General features: G+C 36.9%; 1 protein-coding gene across 8 annotated transcripts in view; it reads right to left on the reverse strand.

Annotated features, from left to right (window-relative positions):
- The window catches only part of VWA8 (von Willebrand factor A domain containing 8), a 386,353-nt gene that overhangs the window by 122,937 nt on the left and 239,928 nt on the right, over nt 1-23,488 (reverse strand). For all 8 annotated transcript variants that reach the window (XR_012121063.1, XR_012121064.1, XM_073212563.1 and 5 more), the window contains 4 exons: nt 22,966-23,120; nt 19,661-19,853; nt 8,727-8,808; nt 5,117-5,321 (listed from right to left, as the gene is read on the reverse strand). Coding sequence is in view for 6 of the 8 variants with exons in the window: in XM_073212563.1 (XP_073068664.1) it covers nt 5,117-5,321; nt 8,727-8,808; nt 19,661-19,853; nt 22,966-23,120 (635 nt within the window). In the remaining 2 variants the exon portion in view is untranslated. The remainder of the gene's footprint in view (nt 1-5,116; nt 5,322-8,726; nt 8,809-19,660; nt 19,854-22,965; nt 23,121-23,488) is intronic.

Below are 23,488 nucleotides of genomic sequence, written 5' to 3' on the forward strand. Positions count from 1 at the left end.
AAAGGAGTATTTGAAATATTTTTGCTGCTAATGATTTCAAAAGCAGTTTCCTAAGGTTGGGCCTTTTCTAAAGTGTGAAAGTTAGGTGATATTTCTATTTTTAATATTAGTTTATAACTCTATAATACTCATAATTCTCATAATTTATAGGATATCATTTTTGTTGTATGTGCACCAAAGTTTAATGAAAACCCATGGCTTCCCTAAAATCCTAAGCTTGTTGATTTGCTTGTCTTAGGTAGGTTGTTGATTTTTAGTTATATTTAGCAATTACTGATTGAGTTGTGATCCAATGGAAGCATTAATTCTGGAGGAATGTAAAAATCAACTGGCAATTTGCTTCTGAAATAATATTTATAAGAAAGGGGGCCCTTACTCATGAACCCATGAGTGTTATTCATTTCTTACTTGGGTATAGACTTCTCTCCAATTCTTTGCTCAAATCAAATTCCTGTCTCAAGAAGAGTGTGGCCAGTCTGTAACTGGAACAGCTGCAGTTCCAGCACTTCCTAGAGATGACATGACACCGTCTTATCTGTGTTCTCAGGACCCCTTTACCTTTTCTTTGCCTTGTTCTCTCCTTATCCACATTTCCACTGACTTATTTCTGAAAGACCCTGTGGTTAGGTAACTGTCATAACTATCCTTGGGGAGCTAGTTAAAGGCTTCATCAAGCCAGTGGCATGCTGGAGCAGATTGTACTAGTTTCAGAGATTTTACCAGCAGATTGTTAACTTTTGGTAAATTGAAATCAGCCACAGGGGAGTACTTATACCATGGAAATTGGCAAACACTGTAAACTGGCCCTCCCACCCCGCCCACCACTCCCAGAGAGAGAGCTGGATTCTCAGCACACCCCTGGGTACTACAATGCCAAGAGGATCCTGCATTTTCATTAGGTACTCCTGAAAAGTTTGCTTCAAAATCTAGATTCAAAATGAATTTCTACAGCTAGTATTCCTCTAACAGGAATAAACAATGGAAAAATTATTAGAGGCACTGCCCAAATGTTATCAGATAGGCAAACAGCTAGAACATCTTGCTACCAGCTCTACAAACACATCACTAGGAGATACAATGGGAAATTATAAAAAAAAAAAAAAGTATTGCCTTTTTGGGCCGAGGAAGATTCCAAAAGACATATGTACATGCAATAATCCTATAAAATATAGATTGTTCTATAACAATGATCCACTGAGTCAGACTGGCAAGTATTTTCAGTTACTAGTCAAAGCAAAGAATGAAGTGCAAGGGTGGACTATACCCCTTAAGAAGAACAAAGAACTGCAAACCTCATCGGAGGGTCTGGAGATAACACGGCCTGTATGCTGAAAAACTAAATCTACTAATAAGAGTACCGATGAAATCTTGTGATTTCCAAAACTGAAAGTAGACCTTACCATCTTACTGAGATGTTTAAATAATCATTACTTTTGGACTGTGGTTAAAGAAAAGGCCAGGTTTAGTTACCTAAGTATAGCAAACCACATTTACTTATATTCCCAGAATATCCTCTTTAAAAAGGGGAAAGGATGAGTATAGTGCTTAATATAAACTAGTTATCTATCTATCTATCTATCTATCTATCTATCTATCTATCTATCTATCTATCTATCTATCTGTCTATCTATGTATACATGTTCGATGTATTTTTGTCTATGCCTCTCTAGTTTTAAATATTTACTGTATCTACTGTGTATCAAGCACTAACTTAACTGTAAGGGTTAATTAGTCCCCATCCTTTCTGTTTTAAAGATTCTACCCATTTTTTCAAGTATGTAGTTAAGGAAGTATTCAAAGGGCTCAAAAAGATCCTACCAATAATATATGGAAGATTTAACCTTCTGATTAGTTTATTGTGATTAGACAAAACATTTCAAAGCTGTAAACTTTTAGCCTTTTTGCTCCCACAAGAATAGTCACCAGGAGTTTTAGAGAAGATGACTTGATTTCTAAGGGAAACTGTGGTGTAGCTTTAACAGTCTTCTTGGGAGGAACCCAAATGCAACTAAATGAAAATATGACAAATATGTTTTATAGAGAACACTGTGAAGCACAGTCAGAGAAATTCTGGACTATAATTAACCTGTACATCTGAAAATATGGAGTCTAAAAGTAATAAATATGAATTCTTAGTAACGGGCCCTTGAATTATAGTTACAGTAATACTTTGAGTTTGTTGTCATAGTTGTTTACTCTAAGAAAAACACATGTTCCTATCAAAGCATGTAAAATTAATGAGCACTTTTATATGCAGAGCTAAAAAAATACTCTTCTGCAAGCTATACTCATTATGGAAAACAATCAATCCAAATCATTAAACAAAAACAAACATCCAAAGCAACCATGGCTTAATGCTAATAACTCCAGAAGGATGATGTAACAACGTCATCAAGGATAGTGATAAAGCATGTAAATAACAGATAATTTATCTAAATATAAACAGTCCTTCTGCTACTATGCAAAGGCATCAGGGAAAGATGTGGGTCAACAGGTGGGGGATGGCTTAGTAGGTTGTTTGATCAGCCTTCACTGTTGACCTAAAGGAGCATCTCAGGACCAACAGGACCCAGACAGGACAGGTGTGTGTAAAGCTCACGTTGCCGGCAGGCCTGGGGCTGCCTCAAACTACTGGAGCGCAAAGCAGGCCTTTTTCTAGGATGTAAAATAAGTCCTTCTGACCACCAGATGGAGATCACGTTACTGTGCTAGTAACGGGAAGCTGCTGGCAGCCGGCAAGCGTGAAGGATGGTACTTCCTGTTCTTTTTTCTCAATACTTCTACGAAAGTCATTTTTCAAGCTCCAAAATCAGGAGCAGACCTATGTTGAATAAAGGGTTCATACGTGAGGAATAGCTTGGGGCATTGCATTAAAGTGAACTGTAAAAGACACAATTTTGTTTGTTACTACCATTGTCTCTGGAATGTTTCCCATTTAGATTTGGCTGCACAAACTACTTGTAAATAATAACATCGATGGGTCTAAGTAAGAACAATTAAATATGATGCCTCACTATTTACCAAGCAGTGAAAAAGGAAGAGGAGAAATATGACCAAAAATTAAAACAATGGTAGACTATTTGGACCATTAATCCTGACTGTTTAGACATTAAGATGTATGCTCATAGCTTGTTTCTCAGTTTGAATATGCATATATGTTTTCATCATCAACCGAAGAACATCAAGGACCATCAGAGATGGAAGAAGAATAGATAACAACTATTCTAATTTTCCAAATGGAACTATCATTCAATTCTAAGTTATGTAGTTTTATTACTGAATACGTCTTATTTCTGTTACAGCTAAACTTTAAACTGAAGACGTAAAGTTATACATTTCCTGGAATGTGTCTGGTTTCAAAAACATTCAGATATTGTCCTGCATAATATTGCTGAATATTTTGATTATTCTTAAGATATTCTGTTCATTTCTAACTTAATAACTACATATTCATTCAGTAGAGACTTAGGTATATTTAAAAATTAGAATAATTCATGACAGTTCAAAAGAAGAATTCCATGTTATCAAATAGCTTCAATGAGCAGTGTAATGTAGTATATATGAATATAAGCATAAACATATTAACTGCTTATTGTGTGCCAATCATTATGCTACGCGCTTGGAATACAAAGATGCACAGTAGAGTCAGGGAAGCCACCAGGAAGGTAAGAGCTACAGTTAAAATAGGGGTTAGTTTTTGTAGCAGTCAAGACCAGTTATCAAACTCATGAGTAAAATTCCTTTTTAAAATTCTGTTGTGAAAGATAATTTAGGCCACAAATCTTCACCACAGGAAAAAAAAAATATGACCGTAGATATCTACAACACATGGGAAATTGAATAAAATACAAGAAATTCAAATACGGTAGTAGTAGTTACTATTACTCATCAATCACTGTAATGAAAAGAGGAGCTTAATTCCAAGGGAGAAGAAACTAATGTTTAAGAATAATAAAAGAAACAGAACCATAATTAATTAATTTTCTAATTATTGTTATGGATAGTGACCAACATTCAGTCTGTTGCTGTGAGATCACTGCACTTAATGACATGTTTATCTTTGAGCAATACATTTCTTTTAGCTTAATTAAATTAATATATTCATACCCTTTCAAAGGATTTGAGGTTGCTTGCCTACATTAGTTTGAGATTTTCAAATGTTATAAGCTTTTAAGAATCCAAGAGATACATATAACATTCATTCACAAATATATCTATTTTTTCCTTAAGAAGAACCATTAAAATAACCCATAAAATAGTAATTATTAATCGGGTATCAATGGAACAGTTTGTGGAAATTTCCTATCATATTAACTAGAGCTTTGCAGAGCAACACAGTTGGTAGGAACCTACCTTACTTTTTGCTGGGTAAAAATGAAATGTAAACAGAAGTTTCTTCTGAAGATTAAAATAAATAAAGTACCAAGAAATCCTTCTATGATATGCTTTACTATTTATGGGAGCACAGCCTTCCTCACTGTTCACATTGGTTCCGGTCAGCAGAGAGATTGGGCGGTGACTGGGGCATTTCTGGAGTTGTGGCATTTCCTCTCACTTTGGTGACCTGTTACCATATATCTTTACAGTGCAGGGTTGGGTCTATTTCTTATGACTGCTCAACTAGCATTATTTGGAAATAAGGAAGTTAGGAAAAGCACAGCTCTATTGGATGCATAATTTTGCTTATCTTCTCTAGTCTACAAGTTTGGCCTCATAATAATGGGCTGCCTTTTAGGTTCTCAGCACTTGTTTCCTTGGTAGCATGTAGAGATGCTGACAATGAAGGTAGCAAAAGTGAGAACAGATGCAAAGGTGCTGCTGGGAACTGATTAATCTTAAGATCAAAAAATAGAGGCCGACATATGTATTGACATGTTGTGGTGTAGGAAACCTGCGTATTTAAGCACTGACAGAAAACTGAAAGGGTGCATTTTTACTTTTTCACTATCTAAATGGACAGATTTGTCTTTTTCTATTATGAGTACAAAAATTATTATTTAAGCAAAGATATTTGAGTTGTTGGTCCAAAATTTTTTCATGACTGTAGCATGGCAACTAAAATTTATATCTGAATGTACGTCCTTAGGAGGTCTCCTAAGGTCAATTGAAGCAGTACCTGCATATGTCTGTCACCTTCTTGTCCAATCATGTTTCTCCATTCCATGAGTGATCGCTGCAGATGTTCGAGTCCAGTTTCCCAAAGCCTGATGCAACCTCCCATATCAACAGTAACGACACCACTTTTGCCCCACTCAGCTATAAGGGCATCTGTGTCCGAAATAGTAGATAGCCATGTGGTATATGGTGAGAGATGCTCTGATCTGGAAAAGAAATCACAGCGTTCCACCAGTTCACAGCTCAGATAATGAAGCTAGTTTAACCTGATTTAGGTTTATTAAACTTGCTGCAAAGAATTCTAATAGCATATTAAAAGGTAATATAAGCACATTAAAAGGTAAAAATATTTTTTCAAAAAATACTTTGCAATACTTGCTGCAAAGAATTCTAACAGCACATTAAGAGGTAATAAAAGCATATTAAAACGTAAAATACCAACAGATTCATTTTTAAGGAAAAAAAGACACAGTCATTTATTGGTTATTGACATTTTTCTGTATTTGGGGACCCCAGATGATACCAGCGTTTGCTGCCAGAAGGAAAGGAGCTCTAAACCAACTCATCTCACACACCTGAGGGACCTAAGGTCAGTGCTGAAACTGAAGTCTTGTATATGTGTTTTAACAGTATTTCTGCTTGATAGTTTGCCTTTTCTAACTTAGTTATATGGATTTACAACAAGGAATCTGTACTTCTTATATATTTCATACATTTTTCTTTTATTATATTTTTCTAGGAATGCAACTTTTGCCCTGTAAGAGTTAGCCACATAATTCTTTTATCTGATTATAGCTCTCATTGTACAACAGAAACGTAGGTTAGAAATTCTAATTATCACTCTTGGCCCTCCAAATACATCTGATGTTTTCTCAAGGAAATAAATGGCCTAAAAGTATGGTCCAATCAGATAATAAAAACATAATAAACTATCAATGTAAATCTGGGGAAGACACAAAGCCACACACATTAGGTGAATCTTGTAATATGCTAAAGAATAAACCAAGATTACTTTGACCTTTTATTCAGACTGCCTTAGTGCATACTAAACATAGAGTGACAAAGCCAGACGCTCCGGGGACAAGGAAGTTATGGAAAGTGTTTCTCTGAAGAGGGTGATAACAGTGGGCTGGGATCAAGTGTTTCAGAACTACTTTACATTACTAGAAAGACTCAAGGAAGTGAATGTTTGATATAATACAGGATTTAATATCATGGAGTTTCCCCCAAAATATGTTTGCCTTAGGGAAAAAATTAGTAGGTAGAGATGGTGAAGTGCAGAGCTATTAAAGAATAACAAAATTTATCTATTTTTTTAAATAATGTTTGTAATTCTTCCAACAGCACTCAAGATGTATGCTTCTATTGAGCACTCTATCTAATAGTTGCATATTTAACTCTCCACCATAAAAACTTTACAATTACAAGGGCAATTTCTTCAAATATGTAAAAAAAGAAAATGCTGAAGAAATCATGTATTTTCTACAATTTGTATACCAGGTCTAGAATCTCTTCCTCACTTTTTTTTTTAAAGCATGTTCTTCTTATACATAATAACAAGATCTTTAAGGAACACATAGAATTATAGTAGAGTGATGCTCTGATTTACATATACCCACATATGAAAGCTAGGCAGTATCTTTAAAAATACAAATAATACAAAACTTTGAGGTGAAAACTCAAATTTTACTGAGGGCAAAAGTGGTATATTTATTTTGGCTTTGCAGTTAACATATAGTTTCACTGTATTTTCTATTATTTGAAGTTAGCCATCAAATGGAAAATTCCTGATATCTAGCAGAATGCTAAATTTAAGCAACTAGCAACAAAACTGAAATCCCAATGGGTTGTGCTCTTGGATAACATATATGCCAAAAATGCAAGAATTGATCTCAAGAGAAATTCAGGATATACTGACAATGAACAGACCCTAAGTCATGTGGCACTTGAAATACAGCAAGCCCAAATTGAGATGTTTTGTAAGTGTAAAATGTATACTGGATTTCAAAGAGTTAGAAGTAAAAAGGAGTGTAAAATAGCACATTAAAATTTTAACATTGAAAACATATCAAGATGATAATATATTAGATACACTGGGTTAAATAAAATATTATTAAAGTTAATTTCATCTGTTTTATTAGGAGTACAAAATCACATATATGGCTTTTATATTTGTTGGACATCAGTGAATTTTGGTGACAAGTTGGCACTGGCTGCATACACAGCTGCTCTTCCAGATGTTTTTTTCTATGACAGGTATAACATATGGTTCATACAGAAAGTTGAAAGAGAAAAACACTGAAATAAAAAGCTAAGGCTAATTAAGGAGAAATTAAGGGAAATACTGAAAAAGATTATTAATGCTTTAGAAATGAAAAAAAAACAAAAAGTTGTTCTTTGCTTTTATTACTTGAACTAACAGTATATTTTAATGAGCATACTATTAGTACTGAATAAGGAATTTCCCCAAGGTACTAAAAGCTATTTTCCATTAAACTGACACATTAAGATGTTCCAAGAAGGCATACTTATAAATGTTGGAACAAGTAAATCCATTTCTTTGAATAATGCTCTTATTATTCATATTTACTGAACCTGATTCAAGGGTCCTAAAAACAAAACTATTTCTGAGTTATTGTGTACAGTCAAACTGAGTTATTTTCCTCTGGGGGCTGGAGGAGTGGGTGGGAAGGCAGCCTGGGGACATTTGGGGAGAGTGACAGGTTCCCGTGTCCCTGGCTTTCCTCTGACCTTGGAAGGCTCTCCAGGCTCTTCTGCTCAGGATTTTGGGTGAGGCTTAACAACTGTGTTGTAAGGACTTAGTTGCTGTGAGGGAGTGTGTGTCAGGAGGGGCTGAGACATCAATCTAGACTAAAGCAATCTGGAAGGAAGGTGTTGGTTCTGGGGGACAAAGAAAGGAAGGAAGACGAACTTAGGCCAAACAGACCAAAGCCCCTGTGTGCCTAGATTGAGAGAGGGATGTTCGGCATAGATGCACCCAGAACACCTGTGTTCCTCAAGGGAGGAGACCCAGCATGTTGTTTTGCCCACCGTGTCCTCAGTCTAGCTAGTCTGAGTACTTGGCTTCCGTGTCGCTGAACAATAACAGCAGTGAATGGTAATGAGTTTCATTCTAAATCTCTGGAATCCTTTGGATACTATACAGCCTTCATGACTGTAGAAGCACAGTAAGATTTTCAAAAACAATATTAAACAAGTGCTATTTAAATTCCTTTGACATTTGAACACTTATATCAGAAAATATATGGAGTTAGTAAGCATAAAAATACTAAAAATACTGCAATAACATAAAAGTTGTTTCAGATTTTTTGAAATATAAAAATTTATTATTAGGATGGATCAACAAAAGATAAATGAAGCCTTGAAGGCGGTTAGACTTACGCTGAAACTTTTTCTTCAAAATGAAAATAAAAATGGCAGTAAAGCATGCAAAAGAACAGCAAGACACAAACCAACTGTAACTGCAAAAAAATAATGAGCTTGCTACTTAAGGAAGCAAAAAGCACACATTTATTCAGTGTACTTGGTAAGAAGTCACTCACTGTTTTTATCTGACATACAAGCTAAGACAAAAGGTGAGAATGGATTACCTGGGAATAGGGATATATCGGAGTTTCTTTGATTGAAGATCAGTGACTTCTATAAAACCAGCTGTTTGTGGAGGGGTAACATCTGCAAACAAATCACGACATGAGCTGAGTTTGAATTACTGCATGATATCAAAATAGGACAGAAAGAGCACAGATGCTGCTAAAAATGGGATGAAGCTAAAAATAGGGGGGCGCAGGACAGAATCCTGAGGCCCACCTGACCAGGTCCCGTGCCAACTCCAGTCTCAAGGCTGGACTCTCAGAATTATGCTTTTGTCAAGGATTGCAAAGATTGTCAAAGGGTGCACAGTAGGCCATGATTCTTTACTGTCAGAAAATCTCCCTAGTTGTTTTCATTGTCTTTGGTAGAGTCCCAAGATGGATCAGTGCTTTAGCACTCAGAGTTATTTGAAAACATTTCATCATCTGAATTCTGTTTCCCCCTGCTAGGATGTCACAACAAGGACAGCACAATGCACTGGAATCAGCTCTCATTCTGTAATCAGACCAGCCTGGTATAAGATCTGGGCTCAGGCATTTCCTAACTGGGTTTTGTGCCAGTCAGGTTAGTTATCTCACTACTTTTGACATTTGTTAAATAGGGATAAACAAGAGGTTCTGAGCATAATAAACATTACTTTGAGGATTCGATGAATGTAGCAAATACAAAGCACCTAATTAATTTCAACACACAGTAGCTGTGATTCTTGGGGTCCTGTAAGAGAGGAGAAGATGAGGTGAAGATGGAGTAGTGGGGTGAGGCCTCCATGTCAGGAAGACTATGAAAGATGGGCAAAGGAGAGGGCACTGAGATGTGGGGGCCAGAGCCCCACCTGCAGTGCTGGAGTTGTTTCCCAGCGGACTTCAGGGCTTTCCTGACTTCTTTGCCAAGCTCTCAGTGCCACCAGCATCCTCATGACCACGAGCTGCCACCACTGTGCGTCAAGAGCTCTGCTTAGCTTTTATAAAGAGTATTTTTAATACTGACAACAGCAGACTTAGGATTCCTATTTGAGAGATGAGGGAGCTGAGGCTTGTGGGGGTAATGTAATAATGGGACTTGCTGCCGGCGACAGAGCTGCGGAGTGATGGAGATGGCTTTCAAACCCAGGTCTTTCTGGCTGTGAGATGCCGTCCCCCACACCACACCGCTCTGATCTGAGCTGACCCCAGGGCAACAATTTTTAAAAGAGCCTCATTTTACAAAATCTTGGGCACTCATGTTATCTTTACAAAAAAAAAAAATACAACAAACTCCTCTACACAGGACCCACAGAAATTTTTGTCTGTTGTCTATATTTTATTACAACTCATTAAAATGAGATATCCATGATGTCCACCTTGAATTTATTCAATGTAGTTCACAAAAAATAAGAAACTTGGCATTTTTATTTCATGCTTACAATTGAAGGTGTTTGAGTAGACCACCTGAAAAACTCAAAATATCCTTTATCCATTCAACAAACACAACTGAGCTTACTTTGCACCAGATACTATGTGAAGCACTGAAATAAGGGGGAAAGAGATGTGGCTCCTGCCTCCTCTGAGGAGCCCCCAGCATAAAGAGGAAAGTTCCTTTTTTTTCTTTTTTTAAACTGCTGTGGGCCTTTGGGGAATTGGGAAAGAATCCAGGGTGGGAGTCACAGGCCTGGGGCCAGGTGTGAGCGGCAGAGCTGGATAAGGAGTGTTTCCAGGTGGCAAAGGGGTCAGGAAGAAGGGGAAGGTAACAATGTAGGGAGAGCAGAGGGTCAGAAAGGAGAGTTACTGCGGTGAAGTGATCACCCAGCTGACTTGGTTTTCCCCAGATGGCCATGTAAAACGAACATGCTTATCCTAAGTCACGCACCGCTTGCACTGGAAGTGCTGCCTGGGATGTAAGGTCAGTCTTGGATGAAGTTTTGCACCATTTATCATTTTTGACAGTTCCCGCTGCTAGGACCTTGTTGAAGTAGGATGAATTATTTATAGACCCAAGTTCTTTGCCAGAAAGGACAAGTTATTGAAGTGCCTAGAATGCCCAGGGCTGCCTAGCTAACCAACTTACATTGTGGCTTGCCACTTAGAGGCACTTTTTTTTTGTGTAAGGAGTAGTATTAAGTTGAGCTATTGTCAGTCTCAGTTCTTTGAGACTGTGAAAACAAAGTAAGCCAACTTATTTTAAAACATCTTTTTTCTACATCTTTCTTTTCTTTCACTGTGCAAATTAATTCCAGGGTTGAAAGAGGGTGAGAAAAACGCATAATGGCTGTGTCTATTTCAAGAAGGAAAAAGCAACAATTTTATTCCCGGTACTAAAAAACAGTTTCACATATCAGAAAAGGCAATATATATGGCTATTACTTGAAAGAAATACTAAAGGTGGTTGTAGTGGTGGTGGTAACAGCGAGTACTTCAAAAATAATCACAAGTGATGTTTACTGATTTGAAAATAAATCAGCTCAGAAGACATGATTGAGTTAAAGAAGTGAAAACTGGCCAAATTTCCTCACAAACTTAGCCAAATCCTTGTTCTATCCATTTAAAACATTTCAACACTTTGGAAAGGATGGAGGCTCAGGAAATTTCTGTTAAATTTATAAGCCAGGTGAATTTCAAAGATAGGTGTAAACTACATGCAGGGATCAGTTGACTATCAGAGGGAAATCATCGCTGCAGTGTTTATCACAGCTCCCCAAGCAGTGGGGACAGCTTGTATGCACAGCGCCAAGGTTAGGACGAGGTATAAAAACTGGGAGGCAAAACAACCAAGAACATTTTCAGAAGGAAGATGAAATTGTATTAAAAGATTCACTCCTTCTAAGCAATTAATTTGACAAACGTCTGTCAACTACTAGGGTGAACACGCTTCTCTGGGCACCCACAGATGAAGAGTAGTGAGTGCCTGCAACTGTGCTGCTACCAGATCTTCGAATTTACTTAAATTTCAAAAAACAGTGTACTGCTTTCAATCCAGAGTCATTATTTTGTGTTTAAAAAGCTGAGGCCTGTGATTAAAAAAAAGAAAAAAGAAAAAAAGCTCACTTTTAGCCGGAAGAAAAACAGTGGGAAGAAAGCAGTAAATCTCTCCCTGTCTTTGATGAAACAAGGTAGGCTCTCTTTGTGCAAGCTGCCAGGAGAGCAGCCTTCACAATTTCTACGGGTTTCTTTAATAAAAGGCTGATCTGCATTAGTTCCTGAACTACTCAGGGTTCAATTCTATTTACTTAAAAATGTGAATTGAGTTTGAATTTTCATCAGAGATCTACATGCTCACGGATTAAAGTCAAATGGGCTGAAAGCTCCTGCTTTGCTCCCTTCACCCCTCATTTCCTGCTCCCAGACAAACTTTCAAGTTTTAAAGCTGTCTCTGTGGCGCTCCCCTTCCTCCTTACGGCGCTGTCTTCATGTTTTCATTTTAGGAATTATTTACTGACTTTCCCTGATAAGATGGGAGTTTAACTCTTTTTCATACACCCCTCTCCTGCTTGACTCCTCATTTTTTCATCCCCTAATATATTTATATGGTAATGTTGGTTAGATTAACATCCAGTGCTTGTATTACAATGACTATATAAATGCTATCCACAGCTGAGCTATGTCTTATAGCATTTATTGCCTTTTCTTTCCTGTACAACTTTTCCTTTTAATGTTGTTAATGATCACTGTGCTTTGTTGGTTTAGTTTTTCACGTACTTAGCATAAATTGGTCTTCAGAGTGTTTTCTAATTGTCAAAACCTTTGAATATGTTCAAATATATTGGGTTTATTAATTTCACTTTCTTGGAAGCATCCCTCCTAAAATTTTCTCTTAAGTTCTAATCTGAATTGGCTGACCCCTGGGCCTGTGCAGAGCCACCATCCTGGGATTTCCATTCTCCATTTTCCTAGTGTGTGTGTGTGTGTGTGTGTGTGTGTGTGTGTTTTACCGCCCACATTTATATAATTCTTCCTATGTACTAGCCACTATCCAAAGCATTATGTGCATTTGGAATATTTAAGGAACACGACTTAAGCAAATGAGGGGAAATAAAACTCCTAGCAACCAAGAGAAAAATGGCCAAAAATATAAACTGGCAATTCCCAGAAGAGAAAACCTGACATATATAAAAGATGCTCAAACTTAGTAGAAATCAGGGAAAAGCCACAATAAAATGTCTGAGTCTTACAAGAGTGGATGAAGATGGGAGCACCAGGATTGCTTTCATTGCTGTTGGAACAACTTTGGGAAATAATTTATACGATACAGACTATCAACACAACAAAGAGACAGGTATAAGCTTATTCATAGTCCACTATTTGTAACAGCAAAAATGAGAAAGAACCTAAAAGTGCATCAGCAAAGAACAGATGAATAAATTGTGGTATATACTACAGTGAAAATGAGTGAAGTAAAGCTATCAGTGTGAATAATGACAAAGATTCTCTCCTTGACCCAACTCGTCAGTTCTTCTGTATACTCTTCCCAACAAGGCTCCAACTTTTGTGTTTGTCTCTGTATGGTTCATTTTTAGCAAGAATTCTGCCAACTCAGTTTCACCAGAATCCCCTACCCTGAATATGTGATCAACCTCCGTATCTGACTGGGTTCCTCATCCTCCACCTCCCTGGTGATGTCTGATCACCCTGCCTGCTTCAGCAAGAATCCTGTTAGGTCAGTTTAGCCAGAATCCTTCCTTATCCCTGATATTCTCTTAGTAATTTCCCACCTACTGAACCCCACCAACAAAGTTAGAGGATCTAAACTATCTGATTTTAAGACTTACTATAAGCCAGACAGTAAACAAGAGAGAGTGGTATTAATGAAGGGATAGACACAGAGATCAATGGAACACAATAGAAAACCCAGAAATAGGCCAAAATATATGTGGTCAGTAGGTTTTCAGCCAGAGGTCCAAAGATAATTCAACAGAGAAAGGACAGACTTTTCAGCAAATGTTGCTGGAACAACCAAATATCCCCATGCAAAACAATAATTCTGAATCCACACCTTGCATCATATTTAAAAAAAAACTCAAAATGGAGCATCTGAATGTAAAACCTAAAACTATAAGCTTTCTAGAAGAAAACAAGAGATTTGACCTTCACCAAAATGGGAGACAATGTTTGGAAAGCATAGATCTGATAGTGGACTTAAATCTAGATTATGTAAAGAACATATAACTCCTTAAAAAGAAAAAAAGATAATCCAATTTAAAAGACAGGCAAAAGATCTAAAGAGACATTTCACTAAAGAAGATATACACATGACAAGACACATCAATAGGCACTAGGGAATACACAAATTAAAATCATAATGAGATATCACCTCACACCTACTGGAATGGCAAAAACAGACTATACTAAGTACTAGCACAGAGACAGTACGACTGGAGCTCACATTCATTGCTGGTAAAAATATAAAGTGATATCGCCACTTTGGAAAACACTTTGGCAGTTTTATCATATGACATAAAAATGCCACTCCTAAGAATTTACCCAACAGGAGCAAAAACTCATGTTCACTTAAAAATCTGTACACAAAATGTTCATAGTGGCCTTATTCATTATTGCCAAAACAGTGGAAACAATCTAAATATACATCAACTTGTGAATGGGTAGACAGACCATAGCACATCCACACTACTTGGCAATAAAAAGGAACCAACTACTAACATACACAACGATATAAATGATTCTCAAATATATTAGGTGGAAGAAGCCAGCCTTGAAAGACCACACACTGTATAACTCCAAGTATGTGACATTCTGGAGAAGTCAAATACGTAAGGACAGAAATCAGATCAGTGGGGCTGGTGTGGTGGGGTGGTGGTAGGCAGAGGAGCTGACTGCAGAGAGGCATGGGTGAGCTTTTGGGGAGGTGGAACTGTTCTCTATCAGGTGTGGTGATGGTTATACAACTGTGTACGTTTGTCAAACTCACAGAACTAGACACTCAGATGGATGAGTTTTCCTATATACAAACTGGACCTTAATAAGGACAAATGCATACTTTAAGAGTATCACTCTGATGCGTGGAGAATAGGAGGAGAGGGAAAGAATGGCAGAGGGACCTTTGGCAGGAGGCTATTATAATATTCCAGTGCAGGATGGTGGTGGTTTAGATGTTGGCAATAGAACTGTCCTCAAGTGGGTTGATACCAGACACATTGGCAAGGTTGTATCAAAAGGACATGGTGGCTGATGAGGATTAGGCGTAGAGTATGAGGGGGCAGGAGCATCAGGGCTGACTCCTAGGTTTCTGTGTAGATGAAGGTGAACTAATTCTGGTACAGGATTTCTTGTAGTTACTGGCATGCTGTGCCATGCCCCTATACCTTTCAGACGGGGTTCCCTCTTCCTGGAACGATTCCTTCATTTGATTCACTCCCATTCATCTTTCAAGAATCAGCTTCTAATCACCAGTCTGGGTTGTGAGCTTCTCCTTTGTGCTTGTATATCGCCCTGTGAATATTCCTATCCTACTACCTACTACTTACTACTAACTATACACACAAAAGTAAACTCGAAATGGATCAAAGACATGAAACTATGAAACTCTTAGAAGAAAACACAGACAAAAATCTCTTGAAATAAGCATGAGCAACTTTTTCCTGGACACATCTCCTTGGGCAAGGGCAACAAAATAAAAAATGAAGAAGTGGGACTACATCAAACTAAAAAGCTTCTGTACAGCAAAGGACACCATCAGTAGAACAAAAAGGCATCCTACAGTATGGGAGAATATATTTGTAAACAATTTATCCAGGAAGGGGTTAACATTCAAACTATATAAAGAACTTACACACCTCAACACCAAAAATACCCAAAATAACCCAATTAAAAATGGGTGGAGGAAACAATGAAAAGACTAGGAACAACAAATGCTGGCAAGGATGCAGAGAAAGGAGAACTCTCCTACACTGCTGGTGGGAATGTAAACTAGTTCAACCATTGTGGAAAGTAATATGGAGGTTCCTCAAAAAACTACAAATAGAAATACCATTTGACCCAGGAATTCCACTCCTAGGAATTTACCCGAAGAAAACAAGTTCTCAGATTCAAAAAGACATATGCACCCCTATGTTTATTGGAGCAGCATTTACAATAGCCAAGATCTGGAAGCAACCTAAGTGTCCATCAGTAGATGAATGGATAAAGAAGATGTGGTATATGTACACAAAGGAATACTATTCAGCCATAAGAAAGAACAAATTCTACTATTTGTAACAATATGGATGGAGCTAGATCATAGGTATTATGCTCAGTGAAATAAGTCAGACGGAGAAAGACAAGTGCCAAATGATTTCACTCAATTGTGGAGTATAACAGTGAAGCAAAACTGAAAGAACAAAACAGTAGCAGACTCACAGACTCCAAGAGGGGACTAGCAATTACCAAAGGGGAGGGGTGGGGAGGGTGGGTGGGGAGGGAGGGAGAAGGGGATTGAGGGGCATTATGATTGGCACACATAGTGTGGAGGGATCATGGGGAAGACAGTGTAGCACAGAGAAGACAAGTAGTGACTCTGTGGCATCTGACTACACTGACGGTCAGTGACTGCAATGGGGTATGGCGGAGAGTTGATAATATGGGTGAATGTAGTAACCACATTGTTTCTCATGTGAAACCTTCATAAGAGTGTATATCAGTGATACCTTAACAAAAAAAAATTTTTTTTTAAGTAGGCAGAGGACCTGAATAGACATTATTCCAAAGAAGAAATACAGATGGCCAAAAGGCACATGAAAAAATGCTTCACATTGCTAATCATGAGGGAAATCCAAATCAAAACCACAGTGAGATATTAACTCACATTAGTTAGAATGGCTGCTATCCAAAAGACAAGAAACACCAAGTGTTGGTGAGGCTGTGAAAAGGGAACCATCTTCCACCGTTGGTGGTAATGTAAACTGGTGCAGCCACTATGGAAAGAAGAATGGTGGTTTCTCAAAAAACTAAAAAACAGAAATACCATTTGACCCAGTAATTCCACTTCTAGGAATTTACCCAAAGAAAGCAAAATCCCTGATTTGAAAAGATAAATTCACCCCTATGTTTATGGCTGTATTATTATTATTATTTTTTTTTGAGAGGGCATCTCTCATATTTATTGATCAAATGGTTGTTAACAACAATAAAATTCAGTATAGGGGGGTCAATGCTCAATGTACAATCATTAATCCATCTCAAGCCTAATTCTCGTCAGTCTCCAAGCTTCTGAAGCATAACAAACAAGTTCTTACATGGTGAATGAATTCTTGCACAGTGAATAAATTCTTACATGGTGAACAGTACAAGGGCATTCATCACAGAAACTTTCGGTTTTGATCATGCATTATGACCTATAAACAATCAGGTCAAATATGAATATTCGTTTGATTTTTGTACTTGATTTATATGTTGATCCCACATTTCTCCTATTATTATTATTATTTTTATTTTTAATAAAAATGCTGAAGTGGTAGGTAGATGCAAGATAAAGGTAGAAAACATAGTTTAGTGCTGTAAGAGGGCAAATGTAGATGATCAGATGATCAGGTGTGTGCCTATGGACCAAGTATTAATCCAGGCTAGACAAGGGCAGCAAGACATCCACGGATGCAGAAGATTTCTCTCAAAGCAGGGGGGGTGAGGTTCTGAGTATGGCTGTATTATTTATAATAGCCAAGGTAGGGAAACAACCAAACTGTCCATCAGTAGATGAATGGATAAAGACTATGTGGTACATATACATAATGGAATATTATTCAGCGTAAAAAACCTGATATCTGGCCATTTGCAACAACATGGATGGATCTAGAGGGTATTATGCTCAGTGATATAAGCCAGGTGGAGAAAGACAAATACCGTATGATTTTGCTTATTTGTGGAATCTTAAAACAAAACAAAACAAAATCAACAAAATAGCAGTAGACTCACAGACACTGAGAAGGGACTGGTGGTTACCATGGGGAGGGGTTGGAGTGGATGGGTGGGGAGGGTAAGGGGGATAAAAGGGCATAAAACTTCTCCATCATAATATAAGTTGGTCACAGGGATGGTAGTACAGCATGGAGAATATAGCCAATGTTTCTATAACATCTTTCTATGTTGACAGCAACTGTACTAGTGGGGGTGAGGATTTAAGAATGTGGGTAACTGTTGAACCACTGTGTTGTATACTTGAAAACCAATGTAAGTCAGCATATCAATGACACTTGAATAATAAAAAAATAATTAAAAAAAAATATTCCTATCCTAACACTGTAGTGCAATGGTCAGTTTATTCACCTACCTTTCTTACTATAAAAAACATTTTAAGGAAATGGTGATTTATTTGGAAGGAACTAATTCTAAATATTATCATATAACCAGGACTTTTCAAACCCAGTAATAGATTACTATAATACATTTAGCATTATATTTTTGAAGTCCACATCAATATAATCAATGTAAACACAAGGACAACATGTTACAACCATTATGATCCAATAATAACCAGTGGCTCAATGACCAAAATTTTCATAATTATCCACTATGATGAAAGCCCATGTGGTTCAGTAAGAATAAATGGACTTGGGATTGGAGGACCCTGGTACAAATCCCGGCTTGACAGGCCACTGGTGGGGTGATGCTTGGCAAGTCATTTTACCTCTCTTTGTCAGTTTTCCTACATATAAATTAGAGGGCACACAACATCCAAAAGACAAGCAACATCAAATGCTGGCGAGGATGTGGAGAAAGGGGAACCCTCCTACACTGCTGGTGGGAATGTAAATTAGTTAAAACATTGTGGAAAGCAGTATGGAAGTTCCTTAAAAAACTAAAAATAGCAATACCATTTGACCCAGGAAGTTCACTTCTAGGAATTTACCCAAGGAAAACAAGATCACAGATTCAAAAAGACATATGCACCCCTATGTTTATCATAGCACTATTTACAATAGCCAAGATATGGAAGTAACCTAAGCATCCATCAGTAGATGAATGGATACAGAAGATGTGGTACATATACACAATGGAATACTATTCAGCCATAAGAAGAAAACAAATCCTACCATTTGCAACAATGGATGGAGCTAGAGGGTATTATGCTCAGTGAAATAAGCCAGGTGGAGAAAGACAAGTACCAAATGATTTCACTCATTTGTGGAGTATAACAACAAAGAAAAAACTGAAGGAACAAAACAGCAGCAGACTCACAGAACCCAAGAATGGACTAGCAGTTACCAAAGGGAAAGAGGTTGGAGAAGTGGGTGGGAAGGGAGGGAAAGGGGATTAAGGAGTGTTATGATTAGCAAACATAACATAGGGGGAGCATGGAGAAGGTAGTATAGCACAAGTAGTGACTTTATAGCATCCTACTGTGCTGATGGACAGTGACTGTAATGGGGTATATGGTGGGGACTTGATAATAGTGGGGAATGTAGTAACCACAATGTTGCTCATGTGAAACCTTTGAAGACTCACATGATATATCAATGATACCTTAATAAAAAAATAAAATTAGAGGGCACATTAACAACAGAATGGGGATTTGAATATTAAATGAATTTATACAAGGAAAAGTGGTCAGCACAGAACTGGCCTTGTTATCCAGTAATAAATGTAGGTTGACTTTGAGAGCACTGGGAAATGAATCAGTCTACATAAGTCCCTGGCCTGGAGTCATAGAAGTTTAAGACAAAAGTCAGGTTCCATGTTCTATGTCTAATATTCTAATAATTTTTAAAATTCTTTTTGAAAACATGCTCTACATTATTGTGTAGACTGTCATGCAAATGAACATGAGTTCTAACAGCAATGGCTATAGCCACACACTGTGAGAAGCTGAGTGAAAAAACTTACAGAACACATATAGGTCTTTTTTAGCTAATAGACTCTGTTAGAATTATTTGTATTTATAAATATAAAATGATAATGATGAATCAGATATTCCTACCAAAAGTAAACTATCTTTACTATCTTGGTATATGAGGAATTGGTAAGTTTCTCACCTTTTGGGTAGATATCTTTTAGAGGGACTTCTCCTGGGGGCAAAATCCTGACTATTTGATTCGTATCTAAAAGAGTCACACAGTTGCTCTGTTTTGGAGTTCCACTTGTCCTTCCTCCATAGAATGCTGTATTAGTGACCCTTGATTCATGCAAAGATGATGGCCTTTTCCAAGAATAAACTTCACTGGGTGACTGAAAAAAAAAAAAAGAGAGAGAGAAATTAAAGTGCTGAAGTACTATAAACTATATTCACCACAACTTTTACAATGTAGTCCTGTAAACAGATATCAGTGCTAAACTGATATTTCAGAAGTATAAGAAAATCAAATTATTCCTTAGCTTTTTTGTATTTGGTACTGGAGGCAGCTGCTTAGTCAATAGTCATTTTTCAGACAAGTGTGAAATATACAACATATTTTTTGTCTTAAACTGAATGATAATGAAAAAGAGGGTATATTACAGTATAGTTAATTTAAAAATAAAGCAAACACCTAATGCATCCACTATCTTGCGTAAGGAAAAGAATAACCAATATTGCTGATGTCCCTGGAGTGTCCCTTCACAGTCACATCCCTTTGTCTCTCCTACCTGTAAAGGCTTCTCTCAATTTTGTGTTATTCTTTCCTCTTGTTTTACTTTAAATTCTTACTGTGTATGTATTTATCCTTCCCTACTCTAAAATTACAGTTCAGCAGGAATTAATTTTTGTGAATTGGATGAGTCAGGGATCCATGTTCACCCTTTTTTCACATGAATAGCTGATTGTCCAAATGCCGGTAACCTTGGCCAGCTGGTCACCATTGCTATCATAAAACACACAGTTCCATATGTTGCAGTTACATCTGTTTTGGGGGCACTTCATCCTGTTCTACCGTATATTTTTCTACTCCTAGGCCATTACCACATGGCCTTAGTTACTGAAGTTTTGTAACAAGCCTTGAAATTTAGTGGGGCAAGTACCTCCTCTGCTTCTTGTTGTTCTTCCTCAGGAAAGGCTTGGTTACTGTTTGCCCCTGCTCTTCCATAAACATGTATGAGAGTTGCATTTGCTCTGCATCCTTGTCAGTACTTAGTATTGCCAGTACTTTTTATTTTATCCATTCCAATAGGCATGTAGGAATATCTCATCATGGTTTTAATTGCATTTAATTACTGACTCATGATGTTGAACATCTTTTCATGAGGTCCTTCTCACTTGCTCAGACTCTGACTTCTAATATCAGACACCGGGCCATTGTTGCTCATTTTTTATATTGGGTTATTTGTTTTCTTACTCGTGAGTCTTAAGAAATCTTCATATATTCTGAATATAAGCCCTTTTTTGGAAATGTGACCTGCCAAAATTTTCTCCCAGTCTGTTGATTGTCTTTGCATTCTCTTAAGTGTCTTTGACAGAGTTGAAGTTTTAATTTTGATGAAATTCAATTTATCAAAAAAATTTTTTTATGCATAGTGTCTAAGATGCTCAGCACAATGTTTAATCGAAGTGGTGATAGTGGGTATCCTTATCTTATTCTTCACATTAAAAGAAATGCTTTTAATGTTTTACTATCAAGGATGATATTCTGTAGGTTTTTATAGCTATTTGGTATTAGGTTAACAAAGTTATAACTTTATTTAATTTATATGCTTCTTACAGTGCTATAAAGTTAATAAGAGGTGACATAAACCTCTTTGTAGATCGTTTTATGAAGAATCAAGAAATTCACATACAAGCTGAAAGGCACTGTGGTGCAGTAAAAAGGACATGAGTCTGCGTGTCAGTCACACCTGACAAATCCCAGCTCCCTTACTCACAATCTTTGTGGCCTAGGGGATATCATTTCTGTTTCTGTTTCTTCATCTATGAAACCGTGTAGAATTGTTGCAAAAATTAATTATCATGTGAAAGGGTTTAGAACAGTGCAGTGCCTAACTACTGGGATCTAAAAAATATGATTGTTATAAAATGTTGAAAGGCTACATGACTCTAATCTTTCATTTGACAAATACTCATTGAACACCACCCATGTGATGGGTACCATACTAAATACAGGGGATGGAGCTTTTAGTTTAACAAGGTCACTAGTCCTAAGGGATGTAAAGGATTTCTGTATGATAAATACAAACAGTGCCTTACACTCAGCTTTTACTTTCTTAACAGTATAGTTCTATACTAATTTCTTCAATCAGAAGATCAATTTTTTTAGTAGTTTATCCTCAGACATTTAGCTCCAGTATTTTCTGTACTGATAGTAGCAATCATTGCAGAAAGCATATTAAAACATACCTCTTTTAGTTAGTCAAGATTGCTGTGCATTCTGTATTCTAACAAGATGTATCATTTTCAGTTATATAATAACCACAGCAAATGCTTTTCACTTAATAATAGAAAGACATATGGCAAAGTCCTAAGCCACATATTATCAATTGGGTTTTGCATTTCAAAAGTCTTATACTGTTAAGTACTCACCATCCATTAATTACATTAAAATTTTGAGGCATGAGATCAGTGTACCATTATGCAGAACCCATATTTTTATCTTTAGATGATAATCATCCCATCTAAAAGCTACAAAGGAAATGATGAAAATTAAAGGCTTAGTCAAAACACACAGAGCTACATCTAAGGTTATTAGGTGGCAACTTGGACTGAAATAACCTTTATATTTCATTTTCCTATATTTCCATCAGGAAAAGATGGTACCTTGTTTCATCTGAAGTCAACTACAAATAGCCTCTTCTTTATAGATAATAGTAAATATAAGCCAAAGGGACTAAGAGCCAATTAGGTGGAGACCATCACCATTTATAGTATAATCTGGATGCTGCAAAGACATAACTCAGAGTAAAACTCAATGGGAAGTGAATTGATGTTCATGAGTGTTGAAAAATGTAATCTACAGCAATGAGGTCCCAACAGATTTAATTTTTATAAATTCTAGAAGACATGTTACTCTGTTGGTCTCAAAGTATTCCTCTTGATAGACTGCATGAGCACACATTAAGACAACATGATAGAAAATCATCAGCAGGCTAAGCATTTAACTGTGCCATCTGAATTCCCATGTATGGAGAATACTGCTTCTCCTTAATTTACATTTTTAGTGCTAATTACACTTTGGGTGTTGATTTTTAAAAAAGCAATGAAACTTTATAGGTAGAACCCATTTTTTAATGACTTGATTTGGAATATAGATTTGATCTGAAATGTTTACCATAATATCACTACATGTTTAGTTACCCCCTCAAACAGCCTGAGAGATTGCATATCAAACTGAGTGGAAGAAAAATTTATTAAAAAATTTATAAAACTGATGCTCACCATGAGATCTGGGAAGCCAACAACAATTGTAGCGTAATTACTCTCATCTGAGAGAATTCGGTTAGGAGAGGCAATCTTCTGTCCCACAGCTGAACTTAGATTTTCAGATGATAGTCGATCACTTGAAATTTTATGAGGTATGCTGAAATCTGTTTCTAAAGAGTCAGAGAAACATTAGACACCAAATCCCCTAAAATGCTTCAGTTATTAGTTTTTGCAAGATTTCATTCTCACCAACTCAAACAGAAAAGCACGAGTTAAAAAAGAGAAAATATTTTAAATTACATTCATGGCCTTTTGTCTGAGAAAACTCAGTCCTTACAAGCAACGCATCTTCTCAAGGTGATTTCACGTATTTATGGAATTCAAAATATTATTAGTGATAAATACTATCACGAATAGCACCGTGCAGAAAAGATGTGAAACTGACCCAACCCAGGGTTGGCGGTGGTATGTTTTGGATTTTTTTTCATAAGTACTGTTCATCCCCTCAAACTGTGATGAATTAAGTAGAAATCCTTAT

The sequence above is a fragment of the Manis javanica genome, chromosome 9 (assembly GCF_040802235.1).
Source record: "Manis javanica isolate MJ-LG chromosome 9, MJ_LKY, whole genome shotgun sequence".
NCBI classification, from domain to species: domain Eukaryota; kingdom Metazoa; phylum Chordata; class Mammalia; order Pholidota; family Manidae; genus Manis; species Manis javanica.